The sequence below is a fragment of the Hibiscus syriacus genome, unplaced genomic scaffold (assembly GCF_006381635.1).
Source record: "Hibiscus syriacus cultivar Baekdansim isolate YM2019G1 unplaced genomic scaffold, ASM638163v2 tig00111273_pilon, whole genome shotgun sequence".
Classification (NCBI taxonomy): domain Eukaryota; kingdom Viridiplantae; phylum Streptophyta; class Magnoliopsida; order Malvales; family Malvaceae; genus Hibiscus; species Hibiscus syriacus.
Window position 1 is genome coordinate 1942343 of NW_024063040.1, and position 17465 is coordinate 1959807.

A 17465-nucleotide genomic window follows, 5' to 3' on the forward strand; every position below is an offset into this window, starting at 1 on the left:
AGTCCAACAAATTTAACAAAATAAAGTAAGTATTAAATGAGAAATAATAAAAAATTACAATTTAACAAAATAAAGTAAATACAAATATAATAAAAAAAATATATCGATGCTTGCGACGCGAATGTGTTCTGCAGGGCGGTGGTTGTCGGTCTCGAGGAGGATTTCTTCGTATCACTGGTTCTGACTCCTCGCTGTCATCATCATCACCATCGTCGTCGTCGTCCTGAGCAGATACATTAGGTTGATGAGGAGCTGATGACGATGAAACACCTCCATAAAATAAGGACCCTGAAGGTGTATGACTGACTATCCCACCGGCCTGCGAAAACTGGGAAAACCCAGACATCGCTGAGTGTGAAAACTGTACAGGAAGTGTCTGTGCTACGGCCATGGGTGATGAGGCTGAACCCGCCAAATATCTAGCATATGAACCCCAAGTTGGATCTACAAACATAGACTCATAATAGCCTCCAAGAGGGGTCATCTGTGACGGCGGCGACAGCGGGGTCATAAAACTAGGTGAAGGCGATGGCGACATCTGGTAATGAAAAGGTGATGACGGCATCATATATGGATGTGGCATCATAAATGGCTGTGGTGGCTGCTATGAAGGTCCTGCTGGTGCAGTTGAGGATGAACCGGAAGCACCTGCTCTCCGTCCACGAGTCGGGGGACGATGGTGCTGTGTCGGATCACGTCTCTGTCGATGTCACGAAAAGGTCTGCCCTCGTGCATCCTCGGGAAGCAGAAATGATTTCCCGTTATTGTTGAACCACTCATAATAACAGTCAGCATACATTAAGAAGTCAGTAAAAATGGACTCTCTACGGGAAGGCGCCGATATCGATCCTCCCACAACACGACCCACTCATGATGCCTCACCAGCCAATCTGTATCTATCTTGCCGCGTCTATCTAAGCTATGCAACTCGTCCATATTGCTAGGTACTTCCGGAATTGGTTGAAAACAACCAAACTGCCAGAGCACGCGATCAGTGGAGTGCCACTTGACGGTCGCATAACAGATCAGAGGGACCATCGCCATCCAAATATCTGATGGACCCCTCAACTCAGGTGGGATCACCGCCCTCACATCATCAGTAGAATATGACACCTATTCAAACTAAAACAAATAATATATAATTTTTATCAAAATAATAATCTAATTATATAACTATAATCTAAAATCGATTTTTAAACATTAAAATTCATACCTGTATGGCAGCCTTCTGATCGATTAGCACCCTAATTTTTTCTAAATCATCAGGTAGTTCCTGATGATTTTTCCTATCAGTAGACCACCTATTCAAGGAAAAAAATTTATTATACGTTGTATAAAATTATTAATATACAAAATCAGTTTTATAATTACCTCAGAAGTAGTGGAAATACGAATGAGTTCTTCACAACGGGACATAAAAAGGGCAATCGATACCATGCCCAAGACTGCAGCAGTAGGAGACATCCGCCGATAGCATTACGCCTGTAGTCAGTGGCTCCACACATCTCCCTGTACAACAAAGCCAAAACTCCCGAGCCCCAACTGAATGATCCGACGAGACGAAAGTCGCTAAGATGTCGCAACCACATGCAGTGAACTAGGTTACGCGATTTGTCTGGCATCATCAACCCTCCTATCAACTGCAATATGCATGCCCGTGCATACATCTTAACCTTATCCTCAGAGGTGTCTACGCTCAACTCCCGAAAATTGGCATCTAACCAATTTAATGGTATCCTACCTCCGATAAAATTTTCCGGGACACGTCCTAGATTATCCCAGCACAAAGTAGTCCAATAACCGAAAGCTATCCCTTATATCAGATCTCCATCCACCGGAAGCCCCAGGTGCATAGAAACATCCTCAAGCGTGATCGTGCACTCTCCACACGAAAGATGGAATATGTGGGTCTCCGGCCTCCACCGCTCTACTAAGGCAGAAATAAGGTCTGGTTCTATCTTACAGTGACCCTGATATCTATCTATGTAACCAAATCTAGCCTCTACTAAATACGGCAAGACACGGTTAGGTATCACTAACTTAAGATTCCTAATAAAAGGATCTAATACACGGTCCTTCTTCTATAAATAAATAATTACAAAAATTAATTCTTAATCTAATAATCATGCATTAAATAAATCAACTAGTTATTACTAATAATTTAAATTAAATTAAAACATTAAAATGTTACCGTATTAGCAAAGTGTCGAGATATATGATTTCCATTCGAGCGAAGTAGACTATCTTCCATTATATATCTGCAAAAAAATTATATTAGTAAAATATTAAATAAAGTAAAATACTTAAATAAATTAAATACATAACATTAAAAATATTATAAAAATATACCATAAACAGAGAGAGTATTTGAGAGAAATTGAGAAAATTTGAGAGAATTTGGTGTGATGAAAGTAATTGAGGATGAGAGTATTTATAGGGAGGATTGGAGTGCGAACGGGTGGGTAATTAAAGGTATAGCGCACCCCCTGTACCGCGTTATACCCCACGTGTCAGATAACCAGGTATAGCACGGCCCCTGATCCGCGCTATACCCTTACGTGGCGTGTAGCGCGGACCAGGGGGCGCACTATACACATGTGTAACCCATGTCAGCGTATAGCGCGGTACAGGGGGCGCGCTATACCCCACGTGACGTCAAATCAGCATATAGCGCGAGACAAGGGGCGCACTTTATTATTACGAGTGTTAGATTAGAAAATATAATCTGATCGATGTTAGATCGATAAATATACCGATCACCGGTGATTTTTCGAAAAAAACGCCTAATAATTTACCATCCTTTCGACTTGCATTGAGTTTTAATATTCTCGGAATGACACGTCCAATATTTGAACGGATCCAGAGCCCAAAATAACAAGCAAAGCTCAATTAGTGAACCCAAAGTTTATTTTTTGCGGAACAGAAGGGGGGGGGGGAGAGAGAGAGAGAGAGGTGTGGTTCGCTTATTTTTCTCTGTTGCAGTTTCCCCTCAGGTCGAAAGAAACGAGCTAAGGCAATGGAAGACATAGAGGATTTGTTGGTCGGCAGCGGCGGAGCTCCGCCTGGGTTGAGGTTACCTTTGAATGCTGTTAAGAAGAACAAAGCCAAACCCAGCAAGATTTCTCCATTGAATGACCCTCTCAGAATCCCTGGCACTCAGGTCCATTCCTACTTCCTAATGTAATTATAGTTATCAATTTTTAATTTTGTCTTCATTATTTTTTTAAATTCCTTTTTGCAGACTATTTATGTCAAGACTTTTGGGTGCTCACATAACCAGCCAAGTTTATTTTTATTTTTTTGATGTTTTAGTTTAGTGATTAGCTTAATGGGTGGTTTTAAGATAAGTAAGACCCAAAATCAGTGCTTTACTCAATGAACTTCATTACTATTTATATTGTTGTAAATATTACTAAATTCTTTTTAGGTCTTTGTTTTTGTTCCTTCAAATACTTAGATTCACCAAGAGCTTCTGTCTTCCATGCTTATCCATTCGATATGGTTGGAATTCATGGATGCTAAAAGCTTGAAATAATTGTTCCCTTGCCCTGCTCTAATGTCTTGTGAATTTGCATATATTTTCTTCAATAACTAGTCATGACCTAATTTTCTTGGGCTTTTCATTTTTCCTAAAGTAACCGTACTTGATATTTGTGTATTCGACATTTTATGAAGGTTGACCCTCCAATTATATGAAAAGAAAACTTAGAAAATATAAAAGAGCATGCCGTTTACATACTTGTATCTGATGCTCATTCTCAAATCAAATGCTCATCAACATATATTTGACTATAAAGTATGGGGTTTGATCTTCCAATGATGTGGAAAAATTTAAAAGAAGCATGCCCATATACTTATTCGTAGAAGACTCCCTTACCCAAATCCAGGTAAAATAGGTTCATTGTGGAACTACATTATTTCTATCATTTTAATTTTGATACTTTTGAGTCTTCATGTGATTGCTTTGTGATTTACACTGTTTTGGTTGAATCAATGGATTAAATGTTGTCAAGCGGAGGAGGTCAACACTTGAAAGTCGTTGAATATGAGGAGGAAGTATTGTAATATTGCCATGTTATCTATGCTAATTCAAAATCTTTTATGCTAGAGAGACTAATCGTATTGATTACATGTCAAACTTGATCTATGGTTGAAACCTTGACATTCTGTTTGCAAAAAAAGAATAAAGGTGTAATCCATCTCATTCATGTTCACATATCATTCTGAGTGTAAAATCCAATTTGATTTTGCTATCTGATACTTTGACCACTTGTCAGATTGACAGTGAATATATGGCTGGTCAGCTTTCATCATTTGGTTATGCAATATCTGACAACCCTGAGGAAGAGACCTTTGGCTAATAAATACGTAAGGCTTCAACCCCTGAATTAATTAATTTGTTATTATCTTTCTCTTGATTGCTTGCTCTCACATTATTCTCTTTAATGTTCTTTTAGTACTAGAGATGAGTTCATATGTATCATGGTTTTAACAGTTATGAAATCATCAAAATATCAGGTTCTCATGACCTCAATATATATTCCTCTACGTATTGCTTTCTTTACTAAGGAAATATAATATACCCAGATACCAGTAACTTTTAAATAAGGCCATATAATCCCAAATTTTCTAAGGGTGTCTATGGATATTAATTTTTTAAAATATTCTTCAGCTTGTATGGGTCAGTCATGCTGAAGTGAAAGATTGATGAAAAGTATAGATAATCTCAAATTAGCTCAAAGATGGTAATCTTTTTACTCGTGAAGATTGATTTAACTTATATTTGTTTTATATGATATCAGGTTAGAAAGAACAAGTTTGTTGAGATTCTTCCCTTTAATGCTGGTTGTTTAGGTGCTTGCACTTATTGTAAGACAAAGCATGCTCGTGGTCACTTGGGGAGCTACACTGTTGACAGTCTTGTAAGTTATGCTGCTTGACTACAACATCGTTATTACTTTTTGGTTCTGTTTTTAATAAACTCCGGAATGCAGGTAGAGCGTGTCAAAACTGTTATAGCTGATGGGGTCAAGGAGATATGGTTGAGTAGTGAAGATACTGGAGCATATGGTATTCTAGTTTCCCGTGATGCCTAAGACACTTAGATTTAAGAGTTTTGTTCCTGCAGTGTCTATAGTTGAAAATATTGTTGAAGTCCCCAAATGCATGCATATATTTATAAAGATTAACAGTTGCCTCTATATACATATATATGAATACATATCTATAGAAATTGTCCTTATAGTTCATGTGATCTTGTACGTCGTGACATTGGGGTTAATCTACCAATTTTGTTGAATGCCATGTTGCGGAACTTCCTCCTGATGGGAGCACAATGCTACGAATTGGAATGACTAATCCTCCTTTTATTTTGGAGCATCTGAAAGATATAGCACATGTTTTGCGTCATCCTTGTGTATACTCCTTTCTTCACGTTCCAGTTCAATCTGGCAGTGATTCTGTCTTGACTGTAAGTCCAAAAAGTGATCATATAACATGTTTTTATCTTGATCATGGCTTTGAGTTGTTATTTAGTGACTAAAACAAATAAGTTGTCTCATTTTCTCTATCACCCTTGATGCACATATATATTTGGCTTTATCTAAGACGCTTCTATTTTTGGAAGAGAAAATCGCCTCAGTGACAAAAAATGTCTTATAATATACGATTTTAATCAATTTTTTTTGGATTTGCCAAAATGACCAACAAAATCGCAACGCGATATCAAAATCGCAATGCGATTTAGAAAATCGCAACGTTGAAAAGAAAATCGCAACGGTCGAAAGAAAATCGCAACGCGATCTTCCAAGAATCGCAATGCGATCCAAAGAATCGCAATGCGATCCAAAGACGCAACGCGATTTAGAAAATCGCAACGTTGAAAAGAAAATCGCAACGGTCGAAAGAAAATCGCAACGCGATCTTCCAAGAATCGCAATGCGATCCAAAGAATTGCAATGCGATCCAAAGAATCGCAATGCGATCCAAAGAATCGCAATGCGATCCAAAGAATCGCAATGCGAGCCAAAGAATCGCAATGCGATTCGAAGAATCGCAACGCGATTGAGAAAATCGCAACGCGATTGAGAAAATCGCAACGCGATTGAGAAAATCGCAATGCGATTCCAAGAATCGCAAAACGGCAAAAGAAAATCTCAAAAGCAGTAGAGTTGTTCGTATTGCATTTGTTTCTTAAAAATTTTCTCTAAAAAGATAATATCCGCGCAGACGTGTCGAAGACACGTATTACCACGACCACGACCACGACCACGACCCGAGACGAGACGGCGGCGGCGGCGGCGCGCGAGAGTCCCCCTTGTTCTCTTTCACTCAACAAGGAAATGAGAAATCCAAGCCTTAAATACACTTCCCAATAGTGTTTCCAATACTATGTGGGATTGAACATTACCAACAACCTTCACATGTCAACCTATTTTGTGTGCTTAATTTGATTGTGCCATTCACTAAAATTGTTGGAGATTAGTTCATTTGAAGAAGTGTAACTAATAAACCATAAGCCAAGTAAATTGCTTTTATTTGTCGTGAAATGATGTCCCTGCAACCTTTGGTGGAACTTTGGACCTTGTAATAAACTTGAACTATGCTTCCAGTTCCATCCAGTAGAGAATTTAAAATCATAACTTGTAACTTTATCTCCAATATCACAAAGCAACAAAAAATCTACAAGAAATTGATCAGCTATGAGGAGAGTCTTGAATGTAGAATTGTTGTGTATAAATCCACATGTATGCATAACCGGGTAGAAATTATATTTGTATACGGCAACCCACCCTTTTTCACTAAACAAAACAATTTTGGCATACCAAATGAACTAATCTCTCTTATAGTCACACTCAAGCTCTTAGCAAAATAGGTTGACATGTGAAGATTGTTGGTAATGTTCAATCCCACATAGTATTGGAAACACTATTGGGAAGTGTATTTAAGGTTTGAATTTCTCATTTCCTTGTTGAGTGAAAGAGAACAAGGGGGACTCTCGCGCTCCGCCGCCGCCGCCGTCTCGTCTCGGGTCGTGGTCGTGGTCGTGGTCGTGGTCGTGGTCGTGGTCGTGGTCGTGGTCGTGGTCGTGGTCGTGGTCGTGGTCGTGGTCGTGGTCGTGGTCGTGGTCGTGGTCGTGGTAATACGTGTCTTCGACACGTCCGCGCGGATACTATCTTTTTAGAGAAAATTCTTAAGAAACAAATGCAATACGAACAACTCTACTGCTTTTGAGATTTTCTTTTGCCGTTTTGCGATTCTTGGAATCGCGTTGCGATTTTCTCAATCGCATTGCGATTCCTGGAATCGCGTTGCGATTTTCTCAATCGCGTTGCAATTCTTTGAATCGCATTGCGATTCTTGGAAGATCGCGTTGCGATTTTCTTTTGACCGTTGTGATTTTCTTTTCAACATTGCGATTTTCTAAATCGCGTTGCGATTTTTGTTTCGCATTGCGATTTTGTTGGTCATTTTGGCAAATCCAAAAAAATTTGATTAAAATCGTATATTATAAGGCATTTTTGGTCACTGAGGCGATTTTCTTTTTTTGGAAAATGTTTATCGATATCTATATCGGGTTTTAAACAAGGTAAAGAACTAAATACAGAAAGCAATATTAAAAACAATTGGACCGGAGGTCAAACTACAAATGCTTCCAGTTATTGATACAATTGGTTCAACCTGCAAAACTTGTTGGTTTACTTTAAAGGAAAATTAAGTATTTAAAAATGATTTTGATGTTAAAAAATGTTAAATGTGGTAAATAATTAATAAAATTATGCATTTGACTTAATAATATGGTATTTGATATAAAATTAAGAGCTTATAGGTTCAAATATCATCAATTACCAAAAAAAAAAAAATCAGTTTGCTGTTTATGTAGTAAATTGATAGGACAATCTGCTTGTTCCCGGTTCAACTGGTCTGTCAGATCCCATTTTCTAGTTTTATGGAACATAGATAAATTAAAATTAGGTACCTCTTTTTTCCGCAGCATATTAGGAAAAAAGGTTTACAACTGCAGTAATTTATTGGTACTTTATTTCATTTTCAATCCTAGAATAAAGGCGGAAGGAGAATATAGAATTATTTTTGAAAATTAACAGGTTCTCAACATTTGTCATCCGTTTGGAACAAACAACAGTTTTCTACTAATTGGAATTCTTCAGGATACGGTTGTCGTTGGGATTGTCTGACTGCCCAGGTCAGAAACCCTGGCCTTCTTTGGGCGGGGCTGAGCAAGGATTTAAGCACGAGCTCAGAACCAGGCCAGCAAAAGTTTTTAGTTTCTCGAACAACTATTGTTATTTGTTTGGTTTCAGTCTTCAAAATTGAAATATATTAATATTAAAATAATTTATTTTACAAGAACTACGAGCTAGAGGTTCCCATGGCCTAGACTTCATGTGATCACTAACATTGGAGAGTTAATCCTGACAACTCATGAAAATTTTATTGTTAAAATAGTACAAAAACACACTATATTAATAGTTAAATTTAAATTAAACTAAATTGAATCGTCCATTTAATGAATCACTTGAGCTCGGGCTTGCAATTTAATATCTTACTTGAAAAAGGATGAAGCTTGTGGCATGGGTGGGCAGCTAGCCCATGAAATGATCTACTCCATTCCAATAGGCTTAGGGAAGTTTCAATGCTCAGCCCAAATTGGCTAAAAAGTCTCCCAAGTCAGGCCAATGGGAGAAACGTTCCATCACAAATATTATCATATGAGAACATTTACTCTTAATAAGCTGCATAAGGACTTGGTTTAATGGTTTTTTATTCAATTGTAATCATTTTTGTGTCATTTCAGGTGAAACTGATGAAGATTTTTCTCAAACAGTAAATCTTATCAGGGAATACAAGCTTCCGCAAGTTCATATATCGCAGTTCTATCCTAGACCTGGTATGGCATTTGTTATTGCTGAAATTTCTTTGATATAATTTTCTACTATTTTGTCTCTCTTGTTGGCTTTATTTTACTAAAAAATTATCTTTCTTTTGTGTACTAATTATCAATATGAGGCCATATGCAAGGCACATTTTGTTATGTTCCATACTAATTATCGATTGGAGCTTTTGATTTCCTGGATTTTCATACACGTCTACTTAAGCATCCATTTAAGGGCTTGTACTATTGTAGCAATCATTAGGCTATGTTACGATGTCTTTAGGCAGCTTCTTTTGTTTACTAGGATACTTAAACAAATCCTTGGTGAATAATTTAAAATTGGAAAAAAATTGTGTCCATGACTATTATTCCCTCCAGTAGCTACAAGGATAGAAGGTGAAAAAAAAAAAACAGATTGCCAGGGCCTGTTTATTTTTTAAAATGTTTTCTGGTCTCCATGCCGACTGTTTGAATTTCGTGATTTCTGTTTAGTGGATTTATTCCATCTGTTATGTATTAGGTTTCCTTTGGTCTTACTTTTTTTTTTATAAGAATTTCATGCCTCGTTAAAAACCCCCTTCTTGATTAATGGAGTTTTATGAACTCCTTAATCAGTGGAAGAAAGAAAAGAGCGTCTTAGGATTTTATTGAACCATAAAATTACATAAGATACAACCATCATACACCCCACCAACCAAATAAACTTGAAACAACCATAAAACACCCGAAATATAAGACTAGAATAGAATCAGCCAATTCCTTCTTTAGCTAAGGCATCAACCTCTAGATTGGCTGACCTATTAACCCATCTTACAACACCTTCTAAAACATTAAGCCTATGAACAATATCTTTTATCAAAAACGCATAAACATCAGGAACTAGATCCTCTTTCTTAATCCAGTCTACCGCAACTTTGCTGTCGCTTTCAATAATCAGACGACCCTTCCTGTCTCGTAAATTCGCATAGAACATTAGACCCTTTTGAATAGCTTTTAATTCCATAAAAGTTGGAGCTCCCGGACCGGCAGATTCCTTGAAAGAACTTAAAGTCGAACCCGAGGAGTCCTTTAGAACATTTCCTATCCCACTCTTCTTCCAATCTCTTGTAGTAGCTGCATCAACATTTAACTTTACAAAACCTTGAGGAGGAGGAGACCAAGGAAATATAGATACAAGCCGATTAGGATAAAGAGAGCACAAATCCCCTAATGAAGGGTCTGAAATAAGAGAATCCTTAGGAATAGACACCTCTTTGTACTTAGCAAGGAACCAAGAAGCTAGTCTAAACCTTGCTAGGAAAAAATATTCAGCCAAATCCAGCTTTCCCCCTTCAAACACAATGAGATTCCTTACTTTCCAAGTAGTCCAAATAACTGCCCCAGGAATAAAAGACCAAATTGTAGAAGAAGACTTCAACTCAGCCCAAGCAAGTAGGAACTTTTTCGCAATAAAATGCAAAACGGACTTAATCTTCCAGAAATTAAGAAATTTGTTCCAAATCATCCACACCACCGAACACGTGAAAAACAAGTGCGATGGAGACTCCACCTCTCTCTTACAAAGAGGGCACCTAATGTCTACAATTCCTTGAATTCCCCTTTTAACAAGTTCAAACCTAACAGCCAGCTTCCCTAACACCACCTGCCACATAAAAGACTCCACTCTAGGTGGAATCTGGCCCCTCCAAATAATCTTCTTCCAGAAATATACCTCTTCCGAATCCGAAATAATGGTTGAACAAATCTTAGTGCCAGATTTAACAGTATATACTCCATCTCCAGTACCTTTCCAAATCACCCCATCACATAACTCCGTAGATAGAGAAACAGAGGAGATAGCATTCATCAAGTTAACCCACTCTTCTACTTCCCAGTCGTTTAAATTTCTTCTAAACTGCACATCCCAACTCCAACCATATGAGCTGTAATTCCCAAATTCAACCAGTTTACCCATTCTGTTTGTGGAAATGGAGAACAATCGAGGGAAAATAAGTAGAAGAGGAAAGTCCAACGCCCTTCAACTATTGCCAATTGGTTTTAGGTTAGAGGCTTAACATTGTTATGTTCTTCCTACTTAATCTCATGGGTGGGAGGATGATGACCCCTGGTGAGGTTGTCCATGTGTAGGTTTGTGTCACATCTGTTAAGTATTAGGTTTCCTTTGGTCTTATTAAAATTGGGCCTCTCCACCGACTACCTATTCTTTTGTACAATCATCCTTACATTTAACACTGAAATAGAAAAACCTTATGTCGAGGAGGCAGCATGCCTTTAGTAAGAAAAATGTAACTTATGAAACTGCAAAGGTTAGAACTTTTGAAAATAAACAAGTACATCATTCTATAAGCGTTTTCTTTTGGTAGATATTGATTGTAAATCATCCAATTGCTAGGAATAAAAATTAGGTGGTACATACTGATTTAAGGTTAATAAATTGACATATGGGATGCAAAAATAATTGTGACAGAATGATAACTTCTGTAGTATAGAGCTAAACAAATGATTGGCCCTTATTTATCTGTGCTAATAAGATTTTATATTTATTAGCTATACTTGATTCTGATAAATCCATGTTAGAAATGGTATATTTGTCGCTATAATCTTAATGCATGAACCCCCAAAAGTTGAGAGAGATTATGACACCATTGAACTTCTTTTTCTCTGAAAAATAAAATAAGACATCACTGGACTTAATAATTCAAACCTTATCTGTTGAACAAACTCTGCTTGATATTTTGCTTGGCCAATGTTAAGACTGTTCATTTGTTTGCTCCTTGTGTGCTAAGCTGAGAAGTTCATATGCATGATCTTTCTAAACTAGGAACTCCTGCTGCAAGGATGAAAAAGGTCCCAAGTACTATAGTGAAGAATCGGAGCCGTGAATTAACTTCTGTTTTTGAAGCCTTTACACCGTACAATGGAATGGAAGGCAGAGTTGAAAGAATTTGGATTACTGAAATTGCAACTGATGGTATTCATTTGGTATGACTATTTGCTACTGATAAAACACACTTTTGCACTTTCGTATACTTTTTCATCCCGTGTTGTGGCCCTAGTTAGGAAACTAGGTTTCAGCTTAAACTAGATTTATTCTCCGATGTTTGTGGACTAAAACCCTGCTGTTGGGCTGCTTTGCGATGACATATTAATGTGTTTACTGTCCTGGTGTCTTGCTCTCTAATGAACTTGATTTCTTCCTCTTTTTTTAGTTTGAAACGAACTGCCCCTAGCAAGCCAGTTCAGTATGTGGTACATTCTTTTTACTTATTTTGAAAGTCTGCAAGTCTTGTCAATCTTCTCTTTGCAGCTAGTTGTTCAATTTCTTTGTTTAAAACCCATTCATGGTCTACTGATATGGTACTTGCCATGTCATGTGCCCAGAATTTATCTAAATGCAATTTTCAGTGCCATCTAATATCTAGCTTGTGTTTGCTTTATGGTGTTTGAAGTCACTTTATTCTTCAACCTTTTATTGGACATTCTAGTTAGAACTTGTCACTTTATTGAAAAGCTTTATCAAGTGTGTGCTAACGTATTGTATTTTCTTCATTGTCCCAAGGTTGGCCGTACAAAGGGATATGTGCAGGTTCTCATAATTGCTCCTGAAAGTATTTTGGGCACTTCAGCTATGGTGAAGATAACATCCGTGGGTAGATGGTCAGTGTTTGGGGAAGTCATTGAGACCCTCACTCAAGTAAATGTGAAAATGGATCCGGAGAATGTTACTAGGGAGAAACTGCTCCCTTGATCCAACCAGTATGAGAGTTGTGCATGTTCTATGGAGCCAGAACCACGCACTTGTGGACCAGACTTTTGTGGAGGACAGATTAGATTGGAAGAATATGCAGTTTCCAAGAATGATAGTTCGATGGAAAATCGAGTTAGCAAAAATCCGATTCACTGGTTACTAAGGAAGCGAAGGAACCATGAGCGTGAAAAGGTGGAGAATGAAATTGACTCAGGGCTAAAGAACAGGCAGAATTGGACCCCAGGCGGCTGGGATATTGTTGATAGGGCTCTTCTTGTTGGAATCGTTGTCAGCTTTTTGATGATTGTTGCAGTAGTAATGCGTCTAGAGTTTAGGACTTCACCATCAAAATAAAATTGTCCTTTAGACTGTTTTTCTCTTTATGGTTTAGGGAAGATTTCCAATGTCAGAATTACCTTTTTTGTTGTTGTTGTTGTGCTACTTTTTAACACAAGTGCCAATGAGATTTGATGGATTTGCAGAATCATTGTTAAACATATTTCTTATTATAAAATCAGTTTTATCTTATAAATCTGAAGTAGTTGTACAATACTTGCCGGCACTGGTCTACAATTCCTTTTACCATTTTACTCTCTTGTGGATGTACTTACCCTACATTCATGACCTGCACAAATGATAACTTGAGCAAAATCTTGAATAGCAGCTGAAAAGTTCAATTGAGAAAGCGCATATCCAAAGCTAGAAAAGTGAGATTCTGTAATGGTTTGCTTTTCTCTTCCCCATCTTCTGGTATGATATCTGTTGAAAGTTATTTGCTGAATCCCCTTTATTCACTTACTGATTAAACGAATATTTATGATGGGAGTTCCCTTAATTTCTCATATTAACATGTCTGACTTGGATGGCAATCTTTTGAAGAAGTTGACAGGCACCGATGGCAGCTTGCTCCTGAAGCGTGGATGGCGTAGCCAGTAGAGACCGAACAGAACGGCCACCACTTGGAATGGAGTAACATAAATGAACACTGCCCAGATCAAGGACAAGATGATGAAGATTGCTGTTGCTCTCGAATCACGCCAGCTTAGTATTGCTTGAGCCCTTTCTCCTTGGCTTGCCAGATCTCCGACCACTGTCTGTACCCTACCGGCAACACTTCGCAGCCTATCGTACCTCATTCGTACGATATCCGATGGTCTGGATGTTGGAAATGAGTCAAATTCTTCATCTAGCTCATCGGGGTGTGCATTATCCGCTTGAGAAAGCCGGGCATCCATATGTGGGGGATGTCTCGGCCTGAACCGGTAGTTCCATATACCGATCACAAACAGGTATAAGAAAATTGTAGGCAATATTAGTTCTGGGTAGCAAATAAGCATCAAGAACAAAACATGCACCAGACAGGTTGTGATTGGGTTTCTCCAGTAGCAGATATCGTTGAACCACTTGCAAACAGCAGTAACCCCTGAAAGAACCGACATTATGCGGTGGAAATTTGCTTTGCTTCTCCTGAGACTCCACATATGGTAATCCACATCCAACATGTACTCAACCACCTCTCGCCTCAGTGGTGGCTCTGCTCTTTGCAATCTTGCTGCCACAATCTGCATTGCTTGGTGGCGCAGCCAGTCTATGTTCATGACTGGTATAGGATTGACATAGTGCATCTTGGGAAGCAATGGTCTTCCGTATTGAGCCACCATGTTAACCCAAGCAGTGCAAGTGAACCTTAATGCCAACTGAAGCTCCCCATGCTTCTTCAAACCAGAAGGTGTAAGAACCAATAAAGGGTAATAATGAGTATAAACACGATCTATTTCAAGAGTCGATAGCCGAACTCTCACTTTCCCAATTTTCTGATCCCTTGCATCATCTTTGCTTCCATTGGTGTGGGCATTGTCAAACACACCAATGGTGATCACAGTACACGGATCATGAACTTCCCAAGTGTACTGCTCGTTCCATCTAGGAGTCAGAGTATCAAGAAGCGTTCTAGTCCTCACCCATTTGTTCCCATACTTTGCCACACAATATGCGTCAGTCATCTTACCTTCCTTCATCTTCATTGGCAGCAAGTTCCTTGCACTCAAAATCCCAAGTTCGAGAATCCCGATGCTGGGCTTCCTAAGATGCTTCGACGATGGTTGAAGATCACTGCTGAAATGTGTAGATTCATCAAGAACATGGTACCCTGCCTCGAGAAAAAACCGCAACAAGATCTTGCTTGAGAATTTTTCTTTCTTCTTTTCACCCTCCTCTTCCACCTTTGAAGGCTTGAGAAGACTAAGCCACCGAGGGTCTGGTGGCTTACCAGTTTCCAATCTTTGAGGCACTTCTCGAAGCGAAATCATCGCCCTCCCTAAAATCTCATCTTTACCAGGTCCAATCCTATCCTCAACGGATATGATTATGTAATCTTCAAAAGGCTCAGAGGCGACAAACATAAGCTGATCATCCCAAACTGGATGAACGGTCCGCTGTTGTACCTTTGTCGGTCTAATCTGATTCCCGAGTATTACCTTAACATACGGATCCGGAAGCCGGCCTTTGTCATGCGGAACAAGATCTTGAGCTTCCATGACATGAACTCGAAGGTAATATAGCTTGGGGGAGAAATAAACCTTGGACCGCGTATTAGCCAGGTTCGAGTGACTAATGTTGTGAGCATCCGAATGCCATGCCTCGGGAAAGGACTCATCAGCCTGTGTTCCCATCCAAACTGCCAACATAATCTCCCCTCTGATTTTGTCACCTCTCTTATCAGCCAATCTGTACCATTGAGGTGCCAATGGGCTATCTGGTGGAACTCGAAGAGGGATTTCCATGACATCGAACACGACTTTACCAACAAAATCATCCTTCCCAAAATCCTTATCTTTGACAACAACTTCAAGCAAGTTTGATTGCACCCTTTCTTTTGAGAAAGCAAAGATTTGGTGCCATACAGGGTTTTGATTCTTCTCCAAGTGTTTTGTTTGCCCTTTGTAGTTCCCAAGCTTCACTTCCACATAAGGATCTAGGCTCCCTGAAAGATCCATAACAGGAAGATCCTTTGCCTTGACTACATTTACATACAGGTAATGCATCTGCTCCACTAAATCGTAAGTAGTCAACGTCTTGTCGCCGCCTCGGTACCGCAAATGTGCCGCCACCGGCGGTCTAGTTTCCACCAAGAGGTAGTCCGGATTCTGCCTCGGCATCTGCATATGCATTACACTAGCAGCCGGCGGTGCTGCTTTAGCAAAATCTGCTCTGGTATCCACCACCGGGGGTTTTTCCTTGACGGGAGGTGGTGCAGACTGAGGCGGAGCTGGAGGAGGACCACTAGCTCCGGTCCCTATAGAGTGAAAAGTCCTGGCTTCTTGTTCTTTCTTCTTCTTTTCCTTCTTTTCTTCTACCTTTACCTCTTCATCAAAACTGTTAGTGTCGGTCCCTATAGAGTGAAAAGTCCTCACTTCTTGTTCTTTCTCCTTCTTCTTCTCCTTTTCTTCTACCTTTACTTCTTCTTCATAACTGTTAGTGTCGATCTCCTCAAACGGAATTTTCTCTGATTGGGGTTCTTCAAAACCTCCGGTTTCTTCATTTTCAGCAACAACTCTCTCAGGAACCGCACGCTGTACCACCGGCTCTTGAGGAACTCCATCATGCACGCCATAAATTTTCAAAGCAATATCTCCTTTGATATTTGAAAAAAGGCCACGTTTATCAAGCGGGTAGCGTTGCACACCGGAACCAGATTCCGACGACGGGACCGAACCGCCGGAAATCTTGACTCTGCCGAGAAAATTCCGGTGGTGACCACGGTCACCTTGTTTATCATTGTAAACAGTGACGACAACGGTCTTGTATTCAAGATCCCCGGGATTGTTTACATCAAAAACAAACTTTTCATTCCAAGAAGGGTTAAGATCTTTGTGCTTGGTTTGGGTCCTTTGACGCTGGCCATCGAATTCAACCTCCACAAACGGACTCGAAGAACCCTGTTCATCTTTAGGCATCAAATCAACGGCCTCAACAACTTCAACAACGAGCTTACTCATGGCAGAGAAAATCGAGTTAAATCGTTTCTTACGAAAAGTATGGAAACGAAGGGAAAGAGGAGAGTAGAAGCAAAGAAAAAGACGAAAATGGAGATGATGAGATGTTCATATTGCCTATTGTAAAGACAGAAACATGTGTTCGAGGGAGAGAAAAGGAGGGAATGGGCGTATGGTGGACGGCGAGGTGGCCCCCCCCCCATTCACATAAAAAGGACCTTTGTCTGTTCATCTTGTGAGATAACTAATCAAGATTTTTGGGCATTCTGATCAAGTTTTTTCTTCTTAAATTACGTCATGTGGTGAATATTCATATTATTTTTATTAATTTTTTCGATAAAATAGTATATATTTTAAATATAAATTTATAATTTTTAAAAATAATGATGATTTCTTTAATTATTTAAATAAATTAAGTTATACTTAAATAATAATACTCGAATTAGATAAACGGTGTCAAATATCATAACTTCTAATATATATATATATATATACCATTTTATGTTATTTTTATATTATGTTTAGTTTTTGTGCGTCGGTATATTAGAATCGTGCGTGAATTTTCTGCGAGGCGAAAGTGATCGCTTCATGGATGAATTTTAAACACCAATAAAAGATTTATCTTTTACTATTTTTCTTATTCCAAATAATTATTTTATTATTTTCACGAAAGGGTAAACTACAACAAGGGTCACTAATGTTTTAGTAAATTTCTTTTTTCACAATTGAAATTTGAAAAAATTTATTACAATCACTAATATTATCAATTTGTAATAAAATAGTCACTCCACGTCAACATCTTAAATTAGTATATAATTTGTCTCTTAAA

The 17465-nt window shown here is 38.7% G+C and overlaps 1 protein-coding gene and 1 pseudogene across 1 annotated transcript; one reads left to right on the forward strand and one right to left on the reverse strand.

Moving 5' to 3' along the window:
• Nucleotides 1-2924: 2924 nt before the first annotated feature.
• LOC120157634 lies at nt 2925-13010 on the forward strand (annotated as a pseudogene).
• Nucleotides 13011-13144: 134 nt separating this feature from the next.
• On the reverse strand, nt 13145-16807 carry LOC120157568 (FT-interacting protein 7-like). The gene has a single exon (XM_039168663.1). The coding sequence runs from the start codon at nt 16637-16639 to the stop codon at nt 13481-13483; it is 3159 nt and encodes a 1052-aa protein (XP_039024594.1). The 5' UTR covers nt 16640-16807; the 3' UTR covers nt 13145-13480.
• Nucleotides 16808-17465: the final 658 nt, after the last annotated feature.

What these genes read in the sequence shown, in the direction of transcription:
- LOC120157568 (XM_039168663.1), bottom strand. Translation starts at nt 16,639, where the DNA reads ATGAGTAAGCTCGTTGTTGAAGTTGTTGAGGCCGTTGATTTGATGCCT.